The following is an 18,535-nucleotide window of genomic DNA, read 5'->3' as shown; positions in this document are numbered from 1 at the left end:
ATGTAACACTAACATAGCTCAGACTCTTCCACTTAATCAACTTCACCCTCTCTTCCAGGTTGCTAATGCCGAAGGCTTAAATGCAGTAGGTGTCTTGATATACCCTGATCCTGCTGATTACAAACTCCAGAATAATGAGGTTCTCTTTGGACATGTAAGTACTGCTGGTGAACATTGGTTGGCTTCCCTCTAGAAGATGCAGCGTAGGACTGCTTAGCATGCTTGCCTAGAGAACAAACATGTTGTCTCTTGCATAATGCCTCTAGAGACAATTCTCCACTTATGTGAACTTGACCATAATGGTTCCTTGATGCAGGGCCATAGTGATTGACAAAGCACAGCTGTAGTTTTGCAAATACAAGAATACCAGTAGTGGGGATATAGCCAGATAGACCTCTTTTACCTCACTCTTACAGACCTTAAACCACTATATGTATCTTGCATGTAACAACACATCCTTCATTGACAGGCTCATCTAGGAACAGGTGACCCTTTTACCCCTGGCTTCCCTTCATTCAACCACACTCAGTTCCCACCAGCTAAATCTTCTGGACTCCCAGGCATTCCTGTCCAAACGATCTCTAGTGCTGCTGCAGCCAACTTGTTCAGGTAATATTGCCTACAGGTGTTTCACCAAGGGTCAGTAGTACAATTGGATCCCTATGAGTAATCCATGAAATTGCTGAGAGTCCTTAGAGGACAGGAGGGGAGCTCTGCTTATAACAGTGTATATGAGCTATAGCTTGTACAGTTAGCTACAGATTCTTCATCAATATAGGACTCCCAAATTCTTGACTGTTTCATCAAATGGAGTCTTGTATCCAACAGTTATTCCTAATTTAATATAAACATTGGCCTATAGCCTTGCTTAAACGCAGGCTTTAAACAAATGATGTGAAAATTGTGGTATGCTTCACCTCAGTCTGAGGTTGGGAATTCCCCAGTATTACACAATGCAGTGCACTCTTAATCCAGCATGCTGCTGGCTAAAATCAGGAACTAGTCTTGCCACTGTCACAAATTCCCACCCAGTGGAAAGGCATTGGTCAGTAAGAGGTTGTTTGTTGGCAAGGTTTAACTCTACAACTCCATAGTAAGGCTCTGAATGATATGATTAAAGGTGACAATGAAGTAAAAGTATTTGATATTTGAATACTTTTCCCCCCCAGCAAAATGACTGGAGAAGTCCCCTCTAAAGAGTGGAGCGGTAACCTCCCGGTTTACAAAATGAGGTCACAGAACACTGATGGAACCAAAGTGACACTTGAAGTAAACAATCAAATGGTAGAGAGAAAAATTCATAACATCTTTGGCGTTATCCAGGGTTTTGATGAACCAGGTAAAAAAGCTTTGCTAATAAAATCTTATTGACTAGGCTGGCCTCATTTAGAAGCTTGTTTAGCCTGTAACTGGCATAACGGGCTGGGGGGGGTCCTGGACTAAACTTCTTTGTCTTAGTGTTGAATAAGTAAAGTTATGTAACCAGTCCTCATGACATGGAAGTCTTCAAGTTAATAGCTACTTTCTCTTACTAGGCCACTGGATAACAGGCAAAACAAATAACACAGTTGCATAGAAAATCAAAGGGGTAAATGTGGGAGAAAACTAATTGTACACCACTCATGGGGGAGTAAGCAGGCTACTTCCTGAATTGGCCTGCCTCTTAATGACCCTGTCCCAAGTTCTCTAGCTAAATGGCCTTGCACCTAGTAGTAACTTGGTTAAACTTGCCCATTGTCTACACACACTTGAACCAATCCAACGAAGGATTTAAAACCAATTTAGACAAATGAGTGCATGTTCTGGCTTATGGTTTAGGCCCTGTTCATAACCAGTCTACCAGACCTGGGCACTTCATAGTGCCTAAAGACCCATCAGGATCTGAGCCTCCCTCTTCCAAGTACTGTAAATACACACGAGACTACTTGCTCCAAAGCACTTGTGAGACTGATCTCAGACAACCCTGAGAGTCTCCAAGACATGCTCCGTATCCCCAGCCAGGCTGCCAACTGGATGGGACTCCATCTCAATGCTAGGAAATGCACATCCCTGCATATCAGTGGCAGCAGTAGGGACTCAGGCCAGGCGACACCATTTCAGGTCCAGAGCAAACCCATGATCTTCCTTGGCAGGCAAGCCTACCAACATCTCAGCACAGCCACAGGTTTCCACATTTAGCCAACACCTGAGGATATCATCATGGAGATCCTACAGAATGTGGCCAGGATCAATTCCTTCCTACTGGCACCATGGCAGAAGATCAACACCTTGAATACCTTTCTGATCTCCCCATATCATTCATCCTGAGGGGATCTGCCATGGCAAAGGTACCTCTGAACAAGGCAAACACCATCAGGCAGCTAGTGATGTGGATGTTTCTTTCCCCAGAGAGCCAGCAATGAACGTGTGTGTGTGTGTGTGTGTGTGTGTGTATATCTATCTCACAGGCAGGGTGGTGCCAACATCCATCATGTGGGTGATCTGTGCCACATTGCAGTGATCAGTCATGCCTTCTAATGTGCCCAGATGCCATGGTGAGGAATATATCCTGCATAGCACTCTGCTGTCATCAAGAAGTGACTTGCCAGGACCCCCTCCAACCAAGACATTGCCACCTACCTGAGCGGCTCACTGGAAGGGAAATTTGGAAGAGACGGGAGACTTTGCTTTGTTCTGGACATGTGCCCGCAACATACATAACAGGAGAAGCAGATCAGCTGCCACTGGACATGGTGCAAGGAACACCATGAGCTGGGAGTCCTGGTGCCACAGTTGAAGCATGCAGAGCACACAATCATCACTCCAAAGCTAGAACCATGCTGGAGAGGACCTGAAGGATGTGATCAGCTGCCAATACATGGGGGAGAGGGGGAAATCTGAAATGAAAGCCAGGGCATAGTATTCAAGGTGACGTGCAAGTGGGACACCAGCAACCACTTCTCCTTGGGGGCAGCTTCACCTTGTTTTTGCCAACTGGAGGTTCATCCACAGGGCCCAGCTCAACTGCGTTCCACTGAACAGAACCATGGGAATGGGACAAGTCATGCAGGAAGCACAGCTATGCCAATGAGATGCTATCCTGTGTAGCTGCAAGCCCCATTCTGGACCCTAGAAGCTAGTGTAACACCATCCAGGCTCACCTAGTCAGCACCATCCCACCACCCATAGCGAAGGTGGACATGAACGCCACCATCCCTGGAACAAACAGCCAACTATGGCCAGTCATCACCAACGAGGGCCAGAAGAAGATGGTGGCCATCATAGTGCCCTTTGAGAACAGGACCCTGGCCTTCTGCTCCACCCATGCTCAAAAGGTGGAGAAATACACCCCTCTGGCCAAACCCTTGAGAGCTAAGGGTTACCAGGTTCAGGCACATGCGTTGATCGTCAAAGCCTTGGGCACATGGGACCCCAGTAATGAGCAAGTGAGAACACAGAATTGGTCAGTGCTACACTCAGCTGGTGCAGCAACTCATTGTGTCAGAAGCCATCAGGTGATGGGACATCTACATAGACGTCCCTGGGACATCCTCAATACCGGGAGGGATCAGCACTCCAGCTCATAAGCACAGTGGGGAAAGTAACTGATATAATCCATGAGGGAAACTTTCTAAACAGGCAACTGACCTTAAATTCTCAATTACTGAGGGACAATTTTCACTCACTGCTATATTTGTTTTCCACAACCAACTCTGTATAACTTTTCATGAGTGATGTACCCAAATACTTGGATGCTACTACTGAACTGTATTGAATTTATTCACCTAAATTTGGGTAATTGCTGATTAAGTACTATATGTATCTTACAACTTTAGATTTGTGGATAATCTAAGCACTATACCCATATGTAAAGACTCTCTTCTTAACCTGTGTAATTTTTTTTAACCTTCACTTTAACAATTGTTAAAGTGAACCAGAAGTAGCATGCATTGATGGAAAAGAGTTTAGTTGACTTAAATCCTACAAGGAACCTCCAACTATCTTCCTCTATTGTACACTTGGCACTGAGCTGAATTGCATTTCAGACATGATCAGAGACTGTTTCAAGAATGGCCCTAATGCTGAGCTAGTGAAGATCCTTCTTAAAATTCAGTCTCTCTAAAAGTTGCATGCCGCTTTCCTACTAGCAATACATGGAAAAGTAAACATCTTGGCAAGTGTTTTGCCAAAATGTTTTGGTTCTACCTGTTTTCTGAAATAGTAAGGCTGCATCTCCTTGCTCTTGCCCTCTTTGCAGATCAGTATGTTGTGATTGGAGCCCAACGAGATTCCTGGGGTCCTGGAGCAGCAAAGGCTGGTGTGGGAACAATCATGCTGCTGGAGCTTGCCCGTGCAATTTCTTCTATGGTAAAAACAGGTAAACGAAGAAACACTGAAATAAGCCCAAGTACACTTTCTGCTGTAAAAGGAACAAATGCAAGCCAATCAGTCCTGCTTGGTTGTTCAGAACATGCTTCCTAATTGCTAGGATTAACATAATACTAACTAGTAAGCAAAATGCTCCTGAAGAATCTCTACCTTCATTTCAGCTAGCTAAGCTGTCTCCTCACCACTTTGGGCCCTGCCACAACTTCATCCAAGTGCCACTTGGGTAAGACCGAATTGGAGTTGTCAGTTCAACTGACAACTAAGCTCCTCCTCTACCAAACAACTTCATCCTGCCAAGGCTTTCTGTGGTGTTTGTCTTGGGGTGGGGGGGAAAGATAGAAGTCACTGCTTGCTTTTAGCCAGTTTGTCAGGGGTTCTCAAACTGGGGGCTGGGACCCCTCAGGGGGTGATGTATTACATGGGGGGCAGGGGGTTGTGAATTGTCAGCCTCTACTCCAAACCCCACTTTGCCTCAGCTTTTGTAATGGTGTTAAATAGGGCAGGGGGGTTGCACTTTATATATTAAAGGGGGGGGGGGGTTGTGAAAGGGGTCACCAGTACAAAAGTTTGAGAAACACTGGTTTAGGTTCTTTCAAAGCTGATCTGCTGGTAAGAACTCCTCTTCTATAGCAATGGCAGCTTTACTTTGTCTCAATCCTGGCAAAACATGCCTCTTCTCCTGGAAGTGCTAGCTACTTGTATTATCCTAGTACCTAGGTGCCCCAGTCATGGACCAGGCCTTTGTTGTACCAGGTGCAGTACGAAGACCCCAGATTCTTTGGCATAGGGCAGAGTAAGACACAGTGGCAAATTGATAGTACTGGAAAACAATGACTGTGTTGGCTAGCATAATAGGCTGTGGTCTCGGCACAACAGCACCCTAGCTAAGTGTTTGGCTGTCACAGCAAGAACTTCACTGAGTAATCTTACAAATTAAGGTGCATCAAACCTTAGGTTGCTTAACTTTTTTAAAACATTTTGGTGGAAGACTTTTCAAATGTTCATGTACAAATAGCATTTATTGAACTTGCATTTTGGTGATTTGATTGACATATGTACATGGCAGTACCTACCATGATATAAATGGAAATAAGGCATAAATCTGTAGCAGTGAGGGGTAATAACCATTGGAACAGTTTACCAAGGGTCATGGTGGAGTCTCAGTAACTTTTTTTAAAGTCAAGATTGGATGTTCTTGAATTAGAACTTTTTTTAGAAGGAATTACCTTGAGGAAATTCTCTCCTGTTACACAGGAGATCAGACTAGATGATCACAATGGTCCCTTCTGGTCTTGGAATCTATGGATGTGTTGGGCACTCCTCAAGTAGTCAAGAAGGAATAACCTGTGCTCCTGGGGGCTGATGACAGACTGGGGCATTTTGGGGGGAATAACTATTCAGTGCCAAATGTAGTTCAATTGAAAGTGACTTGAGGTAACTTGTATGAATGACTTGGTTAAAGAGGCTTTAACCCCCAGGTAAAACTGACAGCAATTAGGTGTCAAGTTTGGATAAAAACATGTGGATCTCAAAGACCTTTATACAGTCAAAGGACTTGAAAAAAATAAGACATCAGTTTTGTTCCTTCTGTTATATGAACCCTCTTCCAGATAACTTGGATGGATTGTTGCTCTCTTCTTTCAAAGGCACAATCTATACCTGTTGTCCTACATCTATAATTCAGCTAAAGGCCTGCAGCCCTGGTATCTGGGGAACTTTTATTACAAGTACACTGCAAACTACTATTCTGCATCTCACTTGTTCTGTTAAGGTAATGGGACCCTGATATCCACTCTTTTCCTTATTTAAAGGTGGCTATAAGCCCAGAAGAAGCATTGTTTTTGCCAGCTGGAGCGCAGGAGAATTTGGAGCTGTTGGTGTCACTGAATGGTTGGAGGTAACTAATCTTGGTTTGCTCACTGATGCCTTTTACCTAATCCAAGCATACCTCTTCTGTCTTGACTTATAGTAAAAGCAGTGTTACTAAGTTACTACCTATTAACAGGCATTGGTTTTTCTCCCATTTTAGGGCTATTCTGCTACACTGCACACCAAAGCCTTTGCATACATCAATCTGGATGCTGCAGTTGTAGGTAACTATTGCTCTGTGTTCAGCAAATCTACAAAACTCTAAAATTAGAACTGGTCAAAAACAGGTGAGCTTGGTAAGCTGTCACTTTTCCAGTATGAAGCTCTAAAAGGACAAGGCTAAAAGTGTGTGGTTTTTTTCCCCTCAAAGTAGCTACCAGTGCCCAATAACTGGAATAGCAGGTAGATCAGGTGCTTTGGATTAATTATGCTAATGTACCATATTGTGTCTTAAAGTCATTACTGCTGAAAATAGAAATGGCACTAAAGAGAAACCACAATGCAACTTTATTCCTATAATTCTTGTACTTGTATTGGCAACATGTTCCAAATCTCTAACTTCTACCATCACAGGTTCAAACAACTTCAGGATTTCTGCCAGCCCAATGCTGTACAAAGTCATGGAGCAGACTCTGATGGGGGTGAGTCCTAGTCTCTCTAGGCTAGTCTAAACCATGATCCAGGTATGCAGGAAAGTGCTTGGACAGTAACTTTGCACCTTATTGCAGGTGAAGCATCCAGTAAATGGGAGAAGTCTGTATGACAACGTTGGTTCTGACTGGGCCAAAAAAGTGTAAGTCTCCTGCTCTTCTTCTTTGAACAGTAACTTTTAAAAAGCTCTCGTATCTGGAGCAACAGAGCTAACCTAACTTCTCTGAACCCAAATGATCTCCTCATAAACCCCCATATAGGAATAAATCAACAGACTAGGCAGTCACTCTAGCTTTAGCTCTAAATTTGTTGCTACTCTGTTCAAATCTTGAACCACAGCAAACCATTAGGACAATCTCCCACCCATTATGACTTCATTCCCATGTTGATGGTGCAATAGTTTAGTACGCTACTTGGTTTGGAACACTGCATGTTCAAACTAGATCACATCTCCAATCTAGCTTTCCAGCTGTTCCAAGAACAGCCTTCTAGGAGATGCTGGTGTTCATGGGACTGCAGAAACTGGCTTCCTAGAGCTCCACTTCCGTAACAGGAATCCCCTGTGCCACCGGGCCAGGTGTGGCCATCTATTTTTAGCTTAAAGCATCCGTTATTGCAAACATTAGATTGGGTAACCTACAGTTCTGAGTAACAATGCCAATATTTCTCATTGCAGTGTTCCCTTTCGTATGGATAATGCAGCCTTCCCTTTTCTAGCATATGCAGGAATCCCAGCCGTTTCATTCAGTTTCTATGATGTAAGTCACTTTGTACTTGTAAACAATCTCTGCCAAATGGAGTAGGAATGTAAATACAAGTTAAGCTTCCTTGCTAACAGTAAACTTGTGATAGGTTTGTGACTCTCCTGATCTAGCGAGTTGGAAGAACTAAAGCTGCTGTACTGATAAGATGAAACCAGATCAAGCACATGTGCTAATGACTTCTTCCATCTAGTGGTTTATCATCACTGACATCACAGTGGATTAGAATCTGCTAAAGAGCAACTCCTGGCAGATTGCACTGCTCCTGGGGCTGTGGGTTTCTTACCACCTCCTGGACTGATGTGGAAGCTGAACTTAACAGGGGGGGGGGGGGGGTGTAACTGTAACCTCAGGGCAGCACAGCTGTAGGGTTATACCATCCTATTTCAGTACTCCCTTCTAGCCAGTGAATGCCATCTCTTGTATGAGCAGCTTCCTAGTTCTTTTAATGGAAGGCAAGATCAGACTGTTAAAAGTACACAGGTGGCCCAGAGGTAGAGCAGTTGCTTCTAGACTAGATACCTGTCTATGGCTCTCCTCAAACACTTCCTCAACTACTCAAGACTTAAATTCTTACTCTTCAGCCATTGGTTCACACAGTAAGACTAAATCATGGTGGACTAAACAGAATTCTGCATGGCTTCCCTGCATTCCAGACCCTGCTTATCTACTTTCCTGTGTATGTAGATATGAAGCCTGTATATTGATGTGAGTTTCTAAACAAACCTACACAAGCCTTTTGAATGGAGCTAGAATTCCTGTTTCCCCAGATCTCATGTTTCATTCTCTGTAGAATTAATAGCACTGTAACACACTAACTACCTGCCTGTTCTACATACTACAGGCATAACTAAAAGTTTAGCTGAGCAGAGAAGTCAAATTATTTGAGCTTTTTGAGAACAGTAAGCTCTAAAAAGACAAACATCAACTTTTGACACCTGCATTAATGGTTTTGCAAACATTTGATCATGCAGTTTGCTGGAACTCTCATGATATTGTTTGAGTGGATACTTATGCAAGAAGTTATATCTGCAGAGTCCAAATGGCTTTCTGCAAGTATTCTTGCCAGTGGAACTTGTGTATTCCTTCCTTCCTTTGCAGAAAGCCACCAAGGGATGTAAGGGCTGACATCTGAGTTTGTTGGTAAAGCTGCACTGCAGTGCTGTGGAGTATTAGCAGGTCACCAGTAACCTGGGAAACATTGGCAAAGCAGCTTGCTGCCCACTTCCACTCAAAGTGGTGGTGCTGGCATGTATACAAGTAACACTTCCCTATCCCTCAGCTTGGCCTTCTGTAGGGCAGAATGAGTGCTTTGCAGAGGTGCCAAATATAGTTCCTCATGGGAGGGAAGAGAAGGGACTGCAGATACAGACCTGCTAGTACTGCTTACAGTACAGCCAAGGACTAGGGTAAAACTCACAGCTAGAGAAACACCTACTCAAAACCAGGGTTAGGTGTAAGAACTCTGCTGAGTGCAAATGCTTTCTGTCTTGCAGGATGAGGAAGGGTATCCTTTCTTGGGCACCAAGCAGGACAGTTGGCGTAATCTTGCCTTATCTGTAACTCATCTGGAAGAGTTGTTTCGGACAGCTACAGAAGTGGCTGGCCAGATGGCTATTAAGATGACACATGATCACCAATTTTACCTGGACTATGAGCAATACAACCAGGAATTGCTCAAGTTCATAATGAAGATTAGTCCATATAAACAAGAGATAAAAGTAAGTTTTTTACCTTCCTAACTGAACTAATTAAGGTTATGTAAGATTTTTTTTTTCACTAACCCTAAACACTGAAATCTGCCAGTCTTAACCCTAGCTCATCAGTGGGGATGAGGGTATCCTTGTCCATTCAATTCCTGGGACTAACAACAAGAGCCACAGTGTGATGACTGGCAAAATGAGCCAACTATCAGATGCTGGACAGAGGTGCTATTAGCTACAAGTGAAGATGGGTGGCCTGTATTCAACTCCTAAATCTCCCTTTCTATCGTGGATACCAAGCTAGAATGGAAATAAAATAGCCAGCTGGAGATCCAATAGCACCCAACAAATAGCATTAGCAGTGGTGTATGGTCACATGCCCAGACTGAATACCTCATCTGGGTGGGCTCTTCTAAAAGGGCCTCTGAAGGTATAGCTGCTGAAGTTAAAAACTCCTTGAGTAATGTTCAGCCTAAAGGTACCAGTAACTCAGGCTATGCCTGCAGTTCAGTTTTTCAGCATAACTTGTCTCAGGGGTGTGAATAAATTTCCCCTCTGCCTGACAAGTTACACCAACATAAGCACTGGTGTGGATAGCACTAAGCCTGCAGGAGAGCTTCTCCCACCAACCTAGCTCCTGCAGCTCACTGGGTTGGTGCAGTAAAGCTGCTGGAAGAGTGCACTGCTGGCCACTTAGCATAGCTATGCCACTGAACTCTAGTGTAGCTGTGCCCTCAGTCTTTCAAAATGGCCTCCAGGTAAGATTTTTACCAACTCCGATTCCCAACCCTGTCTCTGAGAAATCAGGAGTAAAATCACTAACTCTAGCTCCTCTCCCTACCAGGAAATGAATCTGACCCTTCAGTGGCTATATTCTGCCCGTGGAGACTTCAGTCGAGCTACAGATGCACTGACAAAAGACTTCAAAAACACTGACCTTAACAACAGGCTCCTCTGCCACATGATAAATGACCGCATCATGAAAGTAAGTCTTCTGAGCTTGGTTACAAGAGTTGATGATTTCACTCCTTAAAGGAGCCCAATATCAAATAGAATGAGCATTCATGAAGGGTTCTGGTGGATATTTGGACTCAAGTCCACTGGATGTCCACCTAGTGACTGGTGGACTAGCTGATGTATTCTACCTGCAGCCACATCTCCTTAAGAGGCGCAGCTGTTTTCTTGGATCAGGGCCTGCACTTGCAAAGTGGTCATCACTTCATGCCTTACTACAGTTGTTGGATTAGGAAATGCCTATCTGGCCCCATGTGGCTGCCCTGGTAAATCCTTAATTCACTTCCCCTAGAAACATGTCTAGGTGTTAATAGCTAACACTGGCAGAACAGCCATGCAAAAGCAACACTAAAGAAGCCACTAGGAGAGGCTGTTGAAACCACTTCTGAATTTTTCTAGTGCCTAGATAATCCCTGGCTTCTGGCCCCTTCATCACTTGTCTCAGTTCTTGGCTACTGGACTGAATTCCTGCCAATGTCAGTGCAATTCTAAATTTGACATTTCCTCTTAAGGTGGAGTACCACTTCCTTTCTCCATACGTCTCTCCGAAGGATACTCCTCTACGTCATATCTTCTTTGGCTCTGGTTCCCACACTCTGTCAGCTTTGCTGGATCACTTGAGCCTCCGGAAGACCAACCCAAGTGCCTTTAACCCAGACCTGTTCAAGAACCAACTGGCTCTGGCAACCTGGACTATTCAGGGTGCTGCTAATGCCTTATCTGGTGACATTTGGAACATAGACAATGAGTTTTAAATGCATAAACCTTGATGCTGGGGTGTAGAAATAGGGAACCCCACTCTTCCTCAATGACAGAGTAAACATTTACACTAAATCTATTGACAGTATTTGGAAACCTACATTTTGATCAAGTAAACTTCAAATTTGATTTTGATCGGGGAAACATCACAAGCAGCTGTTTAAGCAGGGATTTCAGTCTATCCCCACTAAACCTGCATCTCCCTCAGAACAAGAGGTTCCTCTGATTACAGTGTAATCTCACTAAAAACACTACTGCTTGTGGTGCTGCCTTTCTATTATGCTTGAGAACAAACAGGTCAGACTGATTAAAGCTAAGACATAGTCTACTCAAATCTAAATTCTGATCTAAAACTAAATTGGTACCTTTGAGTGGGGAGGTACAGTTAAACTCAGGTAGACAATGTTGGCTTTCCCTTTTGAGGTCAGTCTTAAAGTTAGTGAAGGCAGAAGATCGCCTTCGTAACAGTTTATGGGGAAATTCATAAGTGCTTCCAGCCTCCCTTCTGGGGCCATGAAGACACCTTGACCTCAAGTAAAAAAGCTGAGTTGTTTTTTTTTCCACACAGTAGTAGCCCTTAGCTGCTGAAATAGTCAGGAAGTTCTGAAGTGTCTAGCTACCCTAATACATTGAGTTACCGTGTGAATGAACATATTGACTTCCTGGGAAGAGGTGACTTAAAGACTAAACCCCTTACAGAAACTTACATCACAAAGGGGAGGTGAAATCCAGAGATTAATTTATGTCCCCTTGAGTGTCCTGGCAGTCTTTCAGATAAAACAGGCCACATGGTAACCAATAGCTTTGGATGGCTACAGCGGACACTTCAGACCCTGTTGCTGTGAGGCCTTTCATGAAATCAAGAGTCTTTACTTGCCAAATTTTTGTTTGGCAAAGTAAGTTGGGCAACTCAAGGAAGGCTCTCGTTTGGCACGGAGATATTTATTTGTATTTATTTATCAGTGACAGAGTTCACTATAAATGGTGTGTTTTTTTTATAGAAGATAATTATCGGAAGCAGTGCCTTCCATAATTATGACAGTTATACTGTCGTTTTTGAATAAAAGCAGCATCTGCTATTACAATCGAACATGATACTGGAATTTTGCATTCACATGTTAAAAGGAAGCAATGGTCCATGAAACTTAAATCGATTAGCAAATTACCAATTCAGCTTTCCATGTTTTTCAGACATGGAAAACACATGGAGCTCTCGAGTAAGCATTTAATCTGGTCCTAAAAGTGCTCATTTCTAAAGTGACTCCTGAAAACCCCAACATTTTGAGATGTGAACAAATTAAAAATAACTGCAATTCAGCTTCCCTTGGACTTACTGCCTAGCCCTGAGGTCACGCTTCTCTTCCCCTGCTTCAGTTGATGACCTCTGTAGCTTACACAGGGAGTGCAGCTCCGTAACCTGCTTTAGGCCTTGATTAATGCAGGAAAAGCACCTCTGAGCTTGGCAGGTAAGACCTTTCAGTTAACCTTTCAGGATGCATTAATTGGGTTAACCATAGCCCTGGCTCCACCCTTGCTAAGCCTAGGGTGTTGTACACAAATACAGACTTGTACCTCTAAGATCAGGCAGCAATTCAATCACATGGCAGCTTTGCTGCAAAATTTCCAGTACCTTATGTATCATGAAAACCTAACTCATTATCGGGAGCAGTGTCTCCCATAATGTATAAAGAACAAGGTAGTTTTTGCCTACCAAGGTGTTATATCGGAGGCAGTGATCTCCATATGTTGCACTAAGGGTGTACGTAATTATCGGGAACAGTGTTTCCCATAATTTTCTTATGCTTATCATGCAATGACATCTACAGAGCTTGATGGTTAGTATCTAACATGTATCCTCAAATTCCTGCAGTTCTAGTTCCACTTTCCTGTGTGTTGCAGATGCAAATGCTAGTGTGTATTATGCACGTGACTTTTTTAAACCCACTCTGTAGGTTAAACTGTTTCAAGTTGTTGTGCTGTAATCTCTCTAGGTATGTGACTGCTGGGTCTGACTATTTAGCAAATATTAGACTAGTAAGGCTGTTCGATTTATCTTCGAAAAGTGAAGGGAATTGACTATAAAGGCTTGAGGAATTGCTAAGGGGAACATATGGTGCTGGATTTTGACAACTCCACTGTTTAGTGGGCTACATTCAGTCTCATATGGTATGTCTAAGCCAGTACAATTTGATTTTGTACTTGTTAATATCAATCTAACTAGCATCCCGAGACTAGTCAATTCAGCAGACAGCAAGGCTCTAGGGGTCCCATCTGCTCCCTAATCAAAGACGAAGTAGACTTCCTTGTTCCTTCAAATACGTTAGTACTTCACTGGTAAGTTCCTCGAGCCTATTTAGGTTCTATTAAATGCTGCTGTCTCTAGCTGCAGCCAAAAAGCATATCCTACTAAAGCGCTCACCCTGCCCCATTACAACAGGGTGCTGGTCTGAGCCCCCAGTGTGGCCCACTTGCATACAGCTGGGTTTAGACTCCTGGTGGCTGTGCTGGAGCTGAATCTGCAGAGAACTTAGACCAGACCTGTTTAGTGGCAGTTCAGGGATGGGGGAGAGTAGCTATTGCCATTTGAGGCTAAAATAAGCCCTTGAGACTTCATTAATGAGCTTTGGAGTAGCTTGGTCCTGGCCATCATGAAAGATGGAGCTAAATTCAAGTGCATACACTAAAATCTTCTGCTCTGATGGCATCAGCAGCAACCTTGATACTACTTCAAGGAGGTGACCATGTGGCACTCAAACAAGTGATAGGACAAAGTCTCAATCCTGTTTGACTGAAACTCATGTGCTTAGAAGTTGTTGCCACAGCACTTGCATGCATCTTGAATTAGATTCTGTAAACTTTGCCTGCTACTAAGCATATGAATAAGACACTGTCCTGTAGCTAGATGAATCATAACTGATTACTACAGGTTCCATTCATACTTTCTTGCTCTTGTACTGAAATTTGACTTTGGGATGGGATATTAATTTGCCTTGTTCCTGCATTACCTGCTGTCTCATTAAATAAAACTTGAAAGCTTCCATACTGTGTCTGTCTCATCAGTGTAAAATACTGACCACCGCTCCTCCGGCCACTTAAGACTCCTAATAATCCACCTAAAGCACTGTTATTTATAGCAGTTAAGTGTCCTTTGCTTTGCAGAGTGATGGCTTATAAACAATGCCATGTGTCTAGTGGTATAAGGGCTCCAAATTCCCCAGCTGCTGTCATGAAATACCTCCCCTCACCATCCAAACACCTATGGCTATTGGATGATCTCACTGACAAACTGGTTTTTTGATTGGTTCACATGTGGGCTTGACTGTGACATTGTCTGGGAGGCTCTGCCAAGAACTGACCTCCTTCCAGGTGTGCCCAGCTACTTAGCTCTAGCTACTCTCAACCCCCTGGCTTCTACACAGCTGGCTCTTCCATCCATGGGCTGCCTGACTCCATGGAACAATGCAGGAAACCTGCCATGTAACCGCAAAACTGTCTGGTGGGGGAAGCTGCAGAGGAATGGTAGTGCCTACCTGCAGCAAATAGCAAACTTCCTAGAACAGTGTTGTAGCAACTTTGGCCAAGGGGAAGAAACTAGATCCACAGCTGCAAGTTTGGTTGATGGGCTCCTGAGTAATCTGCCCAGTTCACCTCCCTTCAAAGCTATTGCTTCAATATCTGCAGCTTGAAGCAGAGGTTGCTGCGTGAGTTAGTGTTTGAGGCTTTCTTCATGTTCTTTGTAAATGCTACAAGCCCAGGAAGTAGCCTGGCATACCATGGACAGTAAGGTGGGTGAAACACCAAGGGCAGCCTTAGATTCTGAGTCACTGTCTTTGTTCTAAGCATCAATGCACTGGACCTTGCAAACCAGGGCTGCAGTTCCACCACAATGCTATAGGTGGTGCAGTTACCTGCCCAGGATCAGACCTCAAAGGCAGGCAGCCAGCCTTACCTGCCCTCCACCCTCCCTGTTGGATGTGAACAATAGACTGCTGCTGCCTTCTCTTCTCTTCCCCCCCCCCCCCCCCCCCCGCCCCCATATGAGAGCATGTAGTCATGATTCTGGAGTCTAATCTAATGATTGGCAATAGCTGTTCAACTATGTAAAACTCCCCAGCTTGTAAAATCCCATACATGGATGGAGATAAAAGCTAGAAACAGGATTTCCTGGGCCAGGAATACATTTCAACAGGTGGGGATTCTATAAATGAAAATTTCATTCCTTCCAGACTACAGCTGTTCTCATGTCACCAGAACATTCAGGTTAAAACCTCATGCCACTGACCATGTCCCTGTACTGCTGTGAGTAGTGGAATCACTCACTGGGTGTCAACTGTTCTGATGCTCCAGGGAGTGTCTGGGACCTGGCAAACAACCACCTGGCAGGCAGGGGTTTGACCCATTAAGTAAACCAGCTAGAGACAGGATACTGGAGACAGTTGAGGGTCTCACCCACCTCCTCCCAACTAACATGGTAAATGGGCTGTGTGAGAAACAAGGATAGTTAACCAATGCTGACAGAGTCCAGCACAAGGGGCAGCAGACTCAGTGGAAGGGACATGTGCTCAAGGAAGTGGCTGGTAGCTTGTGACAAAGACTCACCCTGGCCCAGAGCTGTGGTAGGTTTTGTTTCTGGCTTACTCCCCTACCCCAGTCCAGTGGTTTTTGAGTGTCTGAAATCCCACCTTCTCCTCTACAGAGTATCAGGCAGGCTTCTAGCTTGCTGTTGGGATGGGAGGTGGCAGAGCCCATGCAGTGGAAATATTGGGGCAGGGGGGCCTGATCCATATTTCTCCCCTTGGCCCTAAACACCCTCTGTGGTGCAGGGAGAAGTCCTGGATAGTCCAGGTCTCTGGTGGCAGGGGAGGGAAAATCCTGCCTGCCTGCTCTCACAGGCCTGGTCCTGGAAGCTGTCAGCAACCAGTACAGCCTGGACTCTGCAGAAGTGGCAGCAGCTCCTCTGGGGGCCACAGCTGTGAGTGCTATGGCAGGGACCTGCCATAGCTTCACTCCCCTGGTTCTATCTGGTCACATTCCCTCACTAGCCAGCTCTGGTGCTAGAGCTGTTGGCCAAGACACAAGACAGTATCAACCTTCAGCTCGGCCTGAGTCCAGGACAGCCTGGGGACTTGCCCCAAGGTGGGTGCCACCGCCTGCACCAAGAAGCTCTGGCTTATCCCTGTTTTCATAGAATATCAGGGTTGGAAGGGACCTCAGGAGGTCATCTAGTCCAATCCCCTGCTCAAAGCAGGACCAATTCCCAACTAAATCATCCCAGCCAGGGCTTTGTCAAGCCTGACCTTAAAAACCTCTAAGGAAGGAGATTCCACCACCTCACTACGTAACCCATTTCAGTGCTTCACCACCCTCCTAGTGAAAAAGTTTTTCCTAATATCCAACCTAAACCTTCCCAACTGCAATGTGAGACCATTACTCCTTGTTCTGTCATCTGCTACCACTGAGAACAGCCTAGATCCATCCTCTTTGGAACCCCCTTTTAGGTAGTTGAAAGCAGCTATCAAATCCCCCCTCATTCTTCTCTTCTGCAGACTAAACAATCCCAGTTCCCTCAGCCTCTCCTCATAAGTCATGTGCTCCAGCCCCCTAATCATTTTTGTTGCCCTCCGCTGGACTCTTTCCAATTTTTCCACATCCTTCTTGTAGTGTGGGGCCCAAAACTGGACACAGTACTCCAGATGAGGCCTCACCAATGTCAAATAGAGGGGAGTGATCACGTCCCTCGATCTGCTGGCAATGCTCCTACTTCTACAGCCCAAAATGCCGTTAGCCTTCTTGGCAACAAGGGCACACTGTTGACTCATATCCAGCTTCTCGTCCACTGTAACCCCTAGGTCCTTTTCTACAGAACTGCTTCCTAGCCAGTCAGTCCCTAGTCTGTAACAGTGCATGGGATTCTTCCATCCTAAGTGCAGGACTCTGCACTTGTCCTTGTTGAACCTCATCAGGTTTCTTTTGGCCCAATCCTCTAATTTGTCTAGGTTCCTCTGTATCCTGTCCCTACCCTCCAGCGTATCTACCACGCCTCCCAGTTTAGTGTCATCTGCAAAGTTGCTGAGAGTGCAGTCCACACCATCCTCCAGATCATTTAATGAAGATATTGAACAAAACCGGGCCCAGGACCGACCCCTGGGGCACTCCACTTGAAACCGGCTGCCAACTAGACCTGGAGCCGTTGATCACTACCCACTGAGCCCGACGATCTAGCCAGCTTTCTATCCACCTTATAGTCCATTCATCCAGCCCATACTTCTTTAACTTGCTGGCAAGAATATTGTGGGAGACTGTATCAAAAGCTTTGCTAAAGTCAAGGAATAACACATCCACTGCTTTCCCCTCATCCACAGACCCAGTTATCGCCTCATAGAAGGCAATTAGATTAGTCAGGCATGACTTGCCCTTGGTGAATCCAGGCTGACTGTTCCTGATCACTTTCCTCTAAGTGCTTCAGAATTGATTCCTTGAGGACCTGCTCCATGATTTTTCCAGGGACTGAGGTGAGGCTGACTGGCCTGTAGTTCCCCGGATTCTTCTCCTTCCCTTTTTTAAAGATGGGCACTACATTAGCCTTTTTCCAGTCATCCGGGACCTCCCTCGATCGCCATGAGTTTTCAAAGATAATGGCCAATGGCTCTGCAATCACATCCGCCAACTCCTTTAGCACCCTCGGCTGCAGCGCATCCGGCCCCATGGACTTGTGCTCATCCAGGGGAGCCTGACAGGAGCAAGGTTACTAGGTTCCCCGTATTCTCTCCTAGGCCCCATGAAACATCTGGCTGCTATATCATTCCAGGGTACCAAATTCTCCTCTTTGTCAAGGTCATTTGGAATTCTAATCCTGTCCTCCAAACTGCTTGCAACCCCTCCCAGCTTGGTGTGATGTGCAAATTCTATAAGTGTGCTCTCCACTCTTCTTATCCTTGCCTCTCATGAAAATATTGAACAGTACCAGACTAAGGGCTGATTCCTGTGGGACCCCACTAGCTACATCCTTCCTGGCTAAGCGAATCATTGGTAACTACTTGGTGTGTGGGCTTTCAGCCAGCTGTTTGCCCGCCTCACAGTAATTTCATCTAGGCCACATTTCCATAGTTCACTTACAAGCATGTCAGGTGGGACTGTCAACAGCCTTACTAAACTCAACAGTGTATCTTAAGACGGGAGGCAGTGACCCCACGAATTGGGAAGCGCTGGCTGCAATGGCGTTGCATCGTACATCAAGCCGCAGCCTGTTTTGAAGAGACTCACCTTGCTGAAGAGGCTGAGAAAGGGCAGAGGAGGAAGGAAAGGGTACGACATCCCAGCCAGCAGCTGTGCTTTCTCCAAGCAACCACCTGTCGGGTGTGGAAAAACCTGTAGAGCACAGATTGGGCTCCTCAGACATCTTCAGTCTCG

The 18,535-nt window shown here is 45.0% G+C and overlaps 1 protein-coding gene across 2 annotated transcripts in view; it reads left to right on the top strand.

The window, feature by feature from the left end:
* Positions 1-14,165, top strand: part of TFRC (transferrin receptor) — a 34,898-nt gene extending 20,733 nt beyond the window's left edge. For both annotated transcript variants that reach the window (XM_026650131.2, XM_026650132.2), the window contains exons 8-19: positions 59-154; positions 470-609; positions 1,170-1,339; positions 4,238-4,357; positions 6,180-6,265; positions 6,398-6,461; positions 6,811-6,878; positions 6,966-7,030; positions 7,565-7,646; positions 9,146-9,370; positions 10,197-10,337; positions 10,879-14,165. In XM_026650131.2, coding sequence (XP_026505916.1) covers positions 59-154; positions 470-609; positions 1,170-1,339; positions 4,238-4,357; positions 6,180-6,265; positions 6,398-6,461; positions 6,811-6,878; positions 6,966-7,030; positions 7,565-7,646; positions 9,146-9,370; positions 10,197-10,337; positions 10,879-11,121 — 1,500 coding nt within the window. In that variant the 3' untranslated portion in view covers positions 11,122-14,165. The remainder of the gene's footprint in view (positions 1-58; positions 155-469; positions 610-1,169; positions 1,340-4,237; positions 4,358-6,179; positions 6,266-6,397; positions 6,462-6,810; positions 6,879-6,965; positions 7,031-7,564; positions 7,647-9,145; positions 9,371-10,196; positions 10,338-10,878) is intronic.
* The last annotated feature ends 4,370 nt before the right edge of the window (positions 14,166-18,535 follow it).

This window comes from Terrapene carolina, unplaced genomic scaffold (assembly GCF_002925995.2).
Source record: "Terrapene carolina triunguis isolate 2854851 unplaced genomic scaffold, T_m_triunguis-2.0 Scaffold88, whole genome shotgun sequence".
Taxonomy (NCBI): Eukaryota; Metazoa; Chordata; order Testudines; family Emydidae; genus Terrapene; species Terrapene triunguis.
The sequence above is the reverse complement of the archived record's forward strand: the minus strand, read 5'-3'. Positions and strand labels throughout refer to the sequence as shown.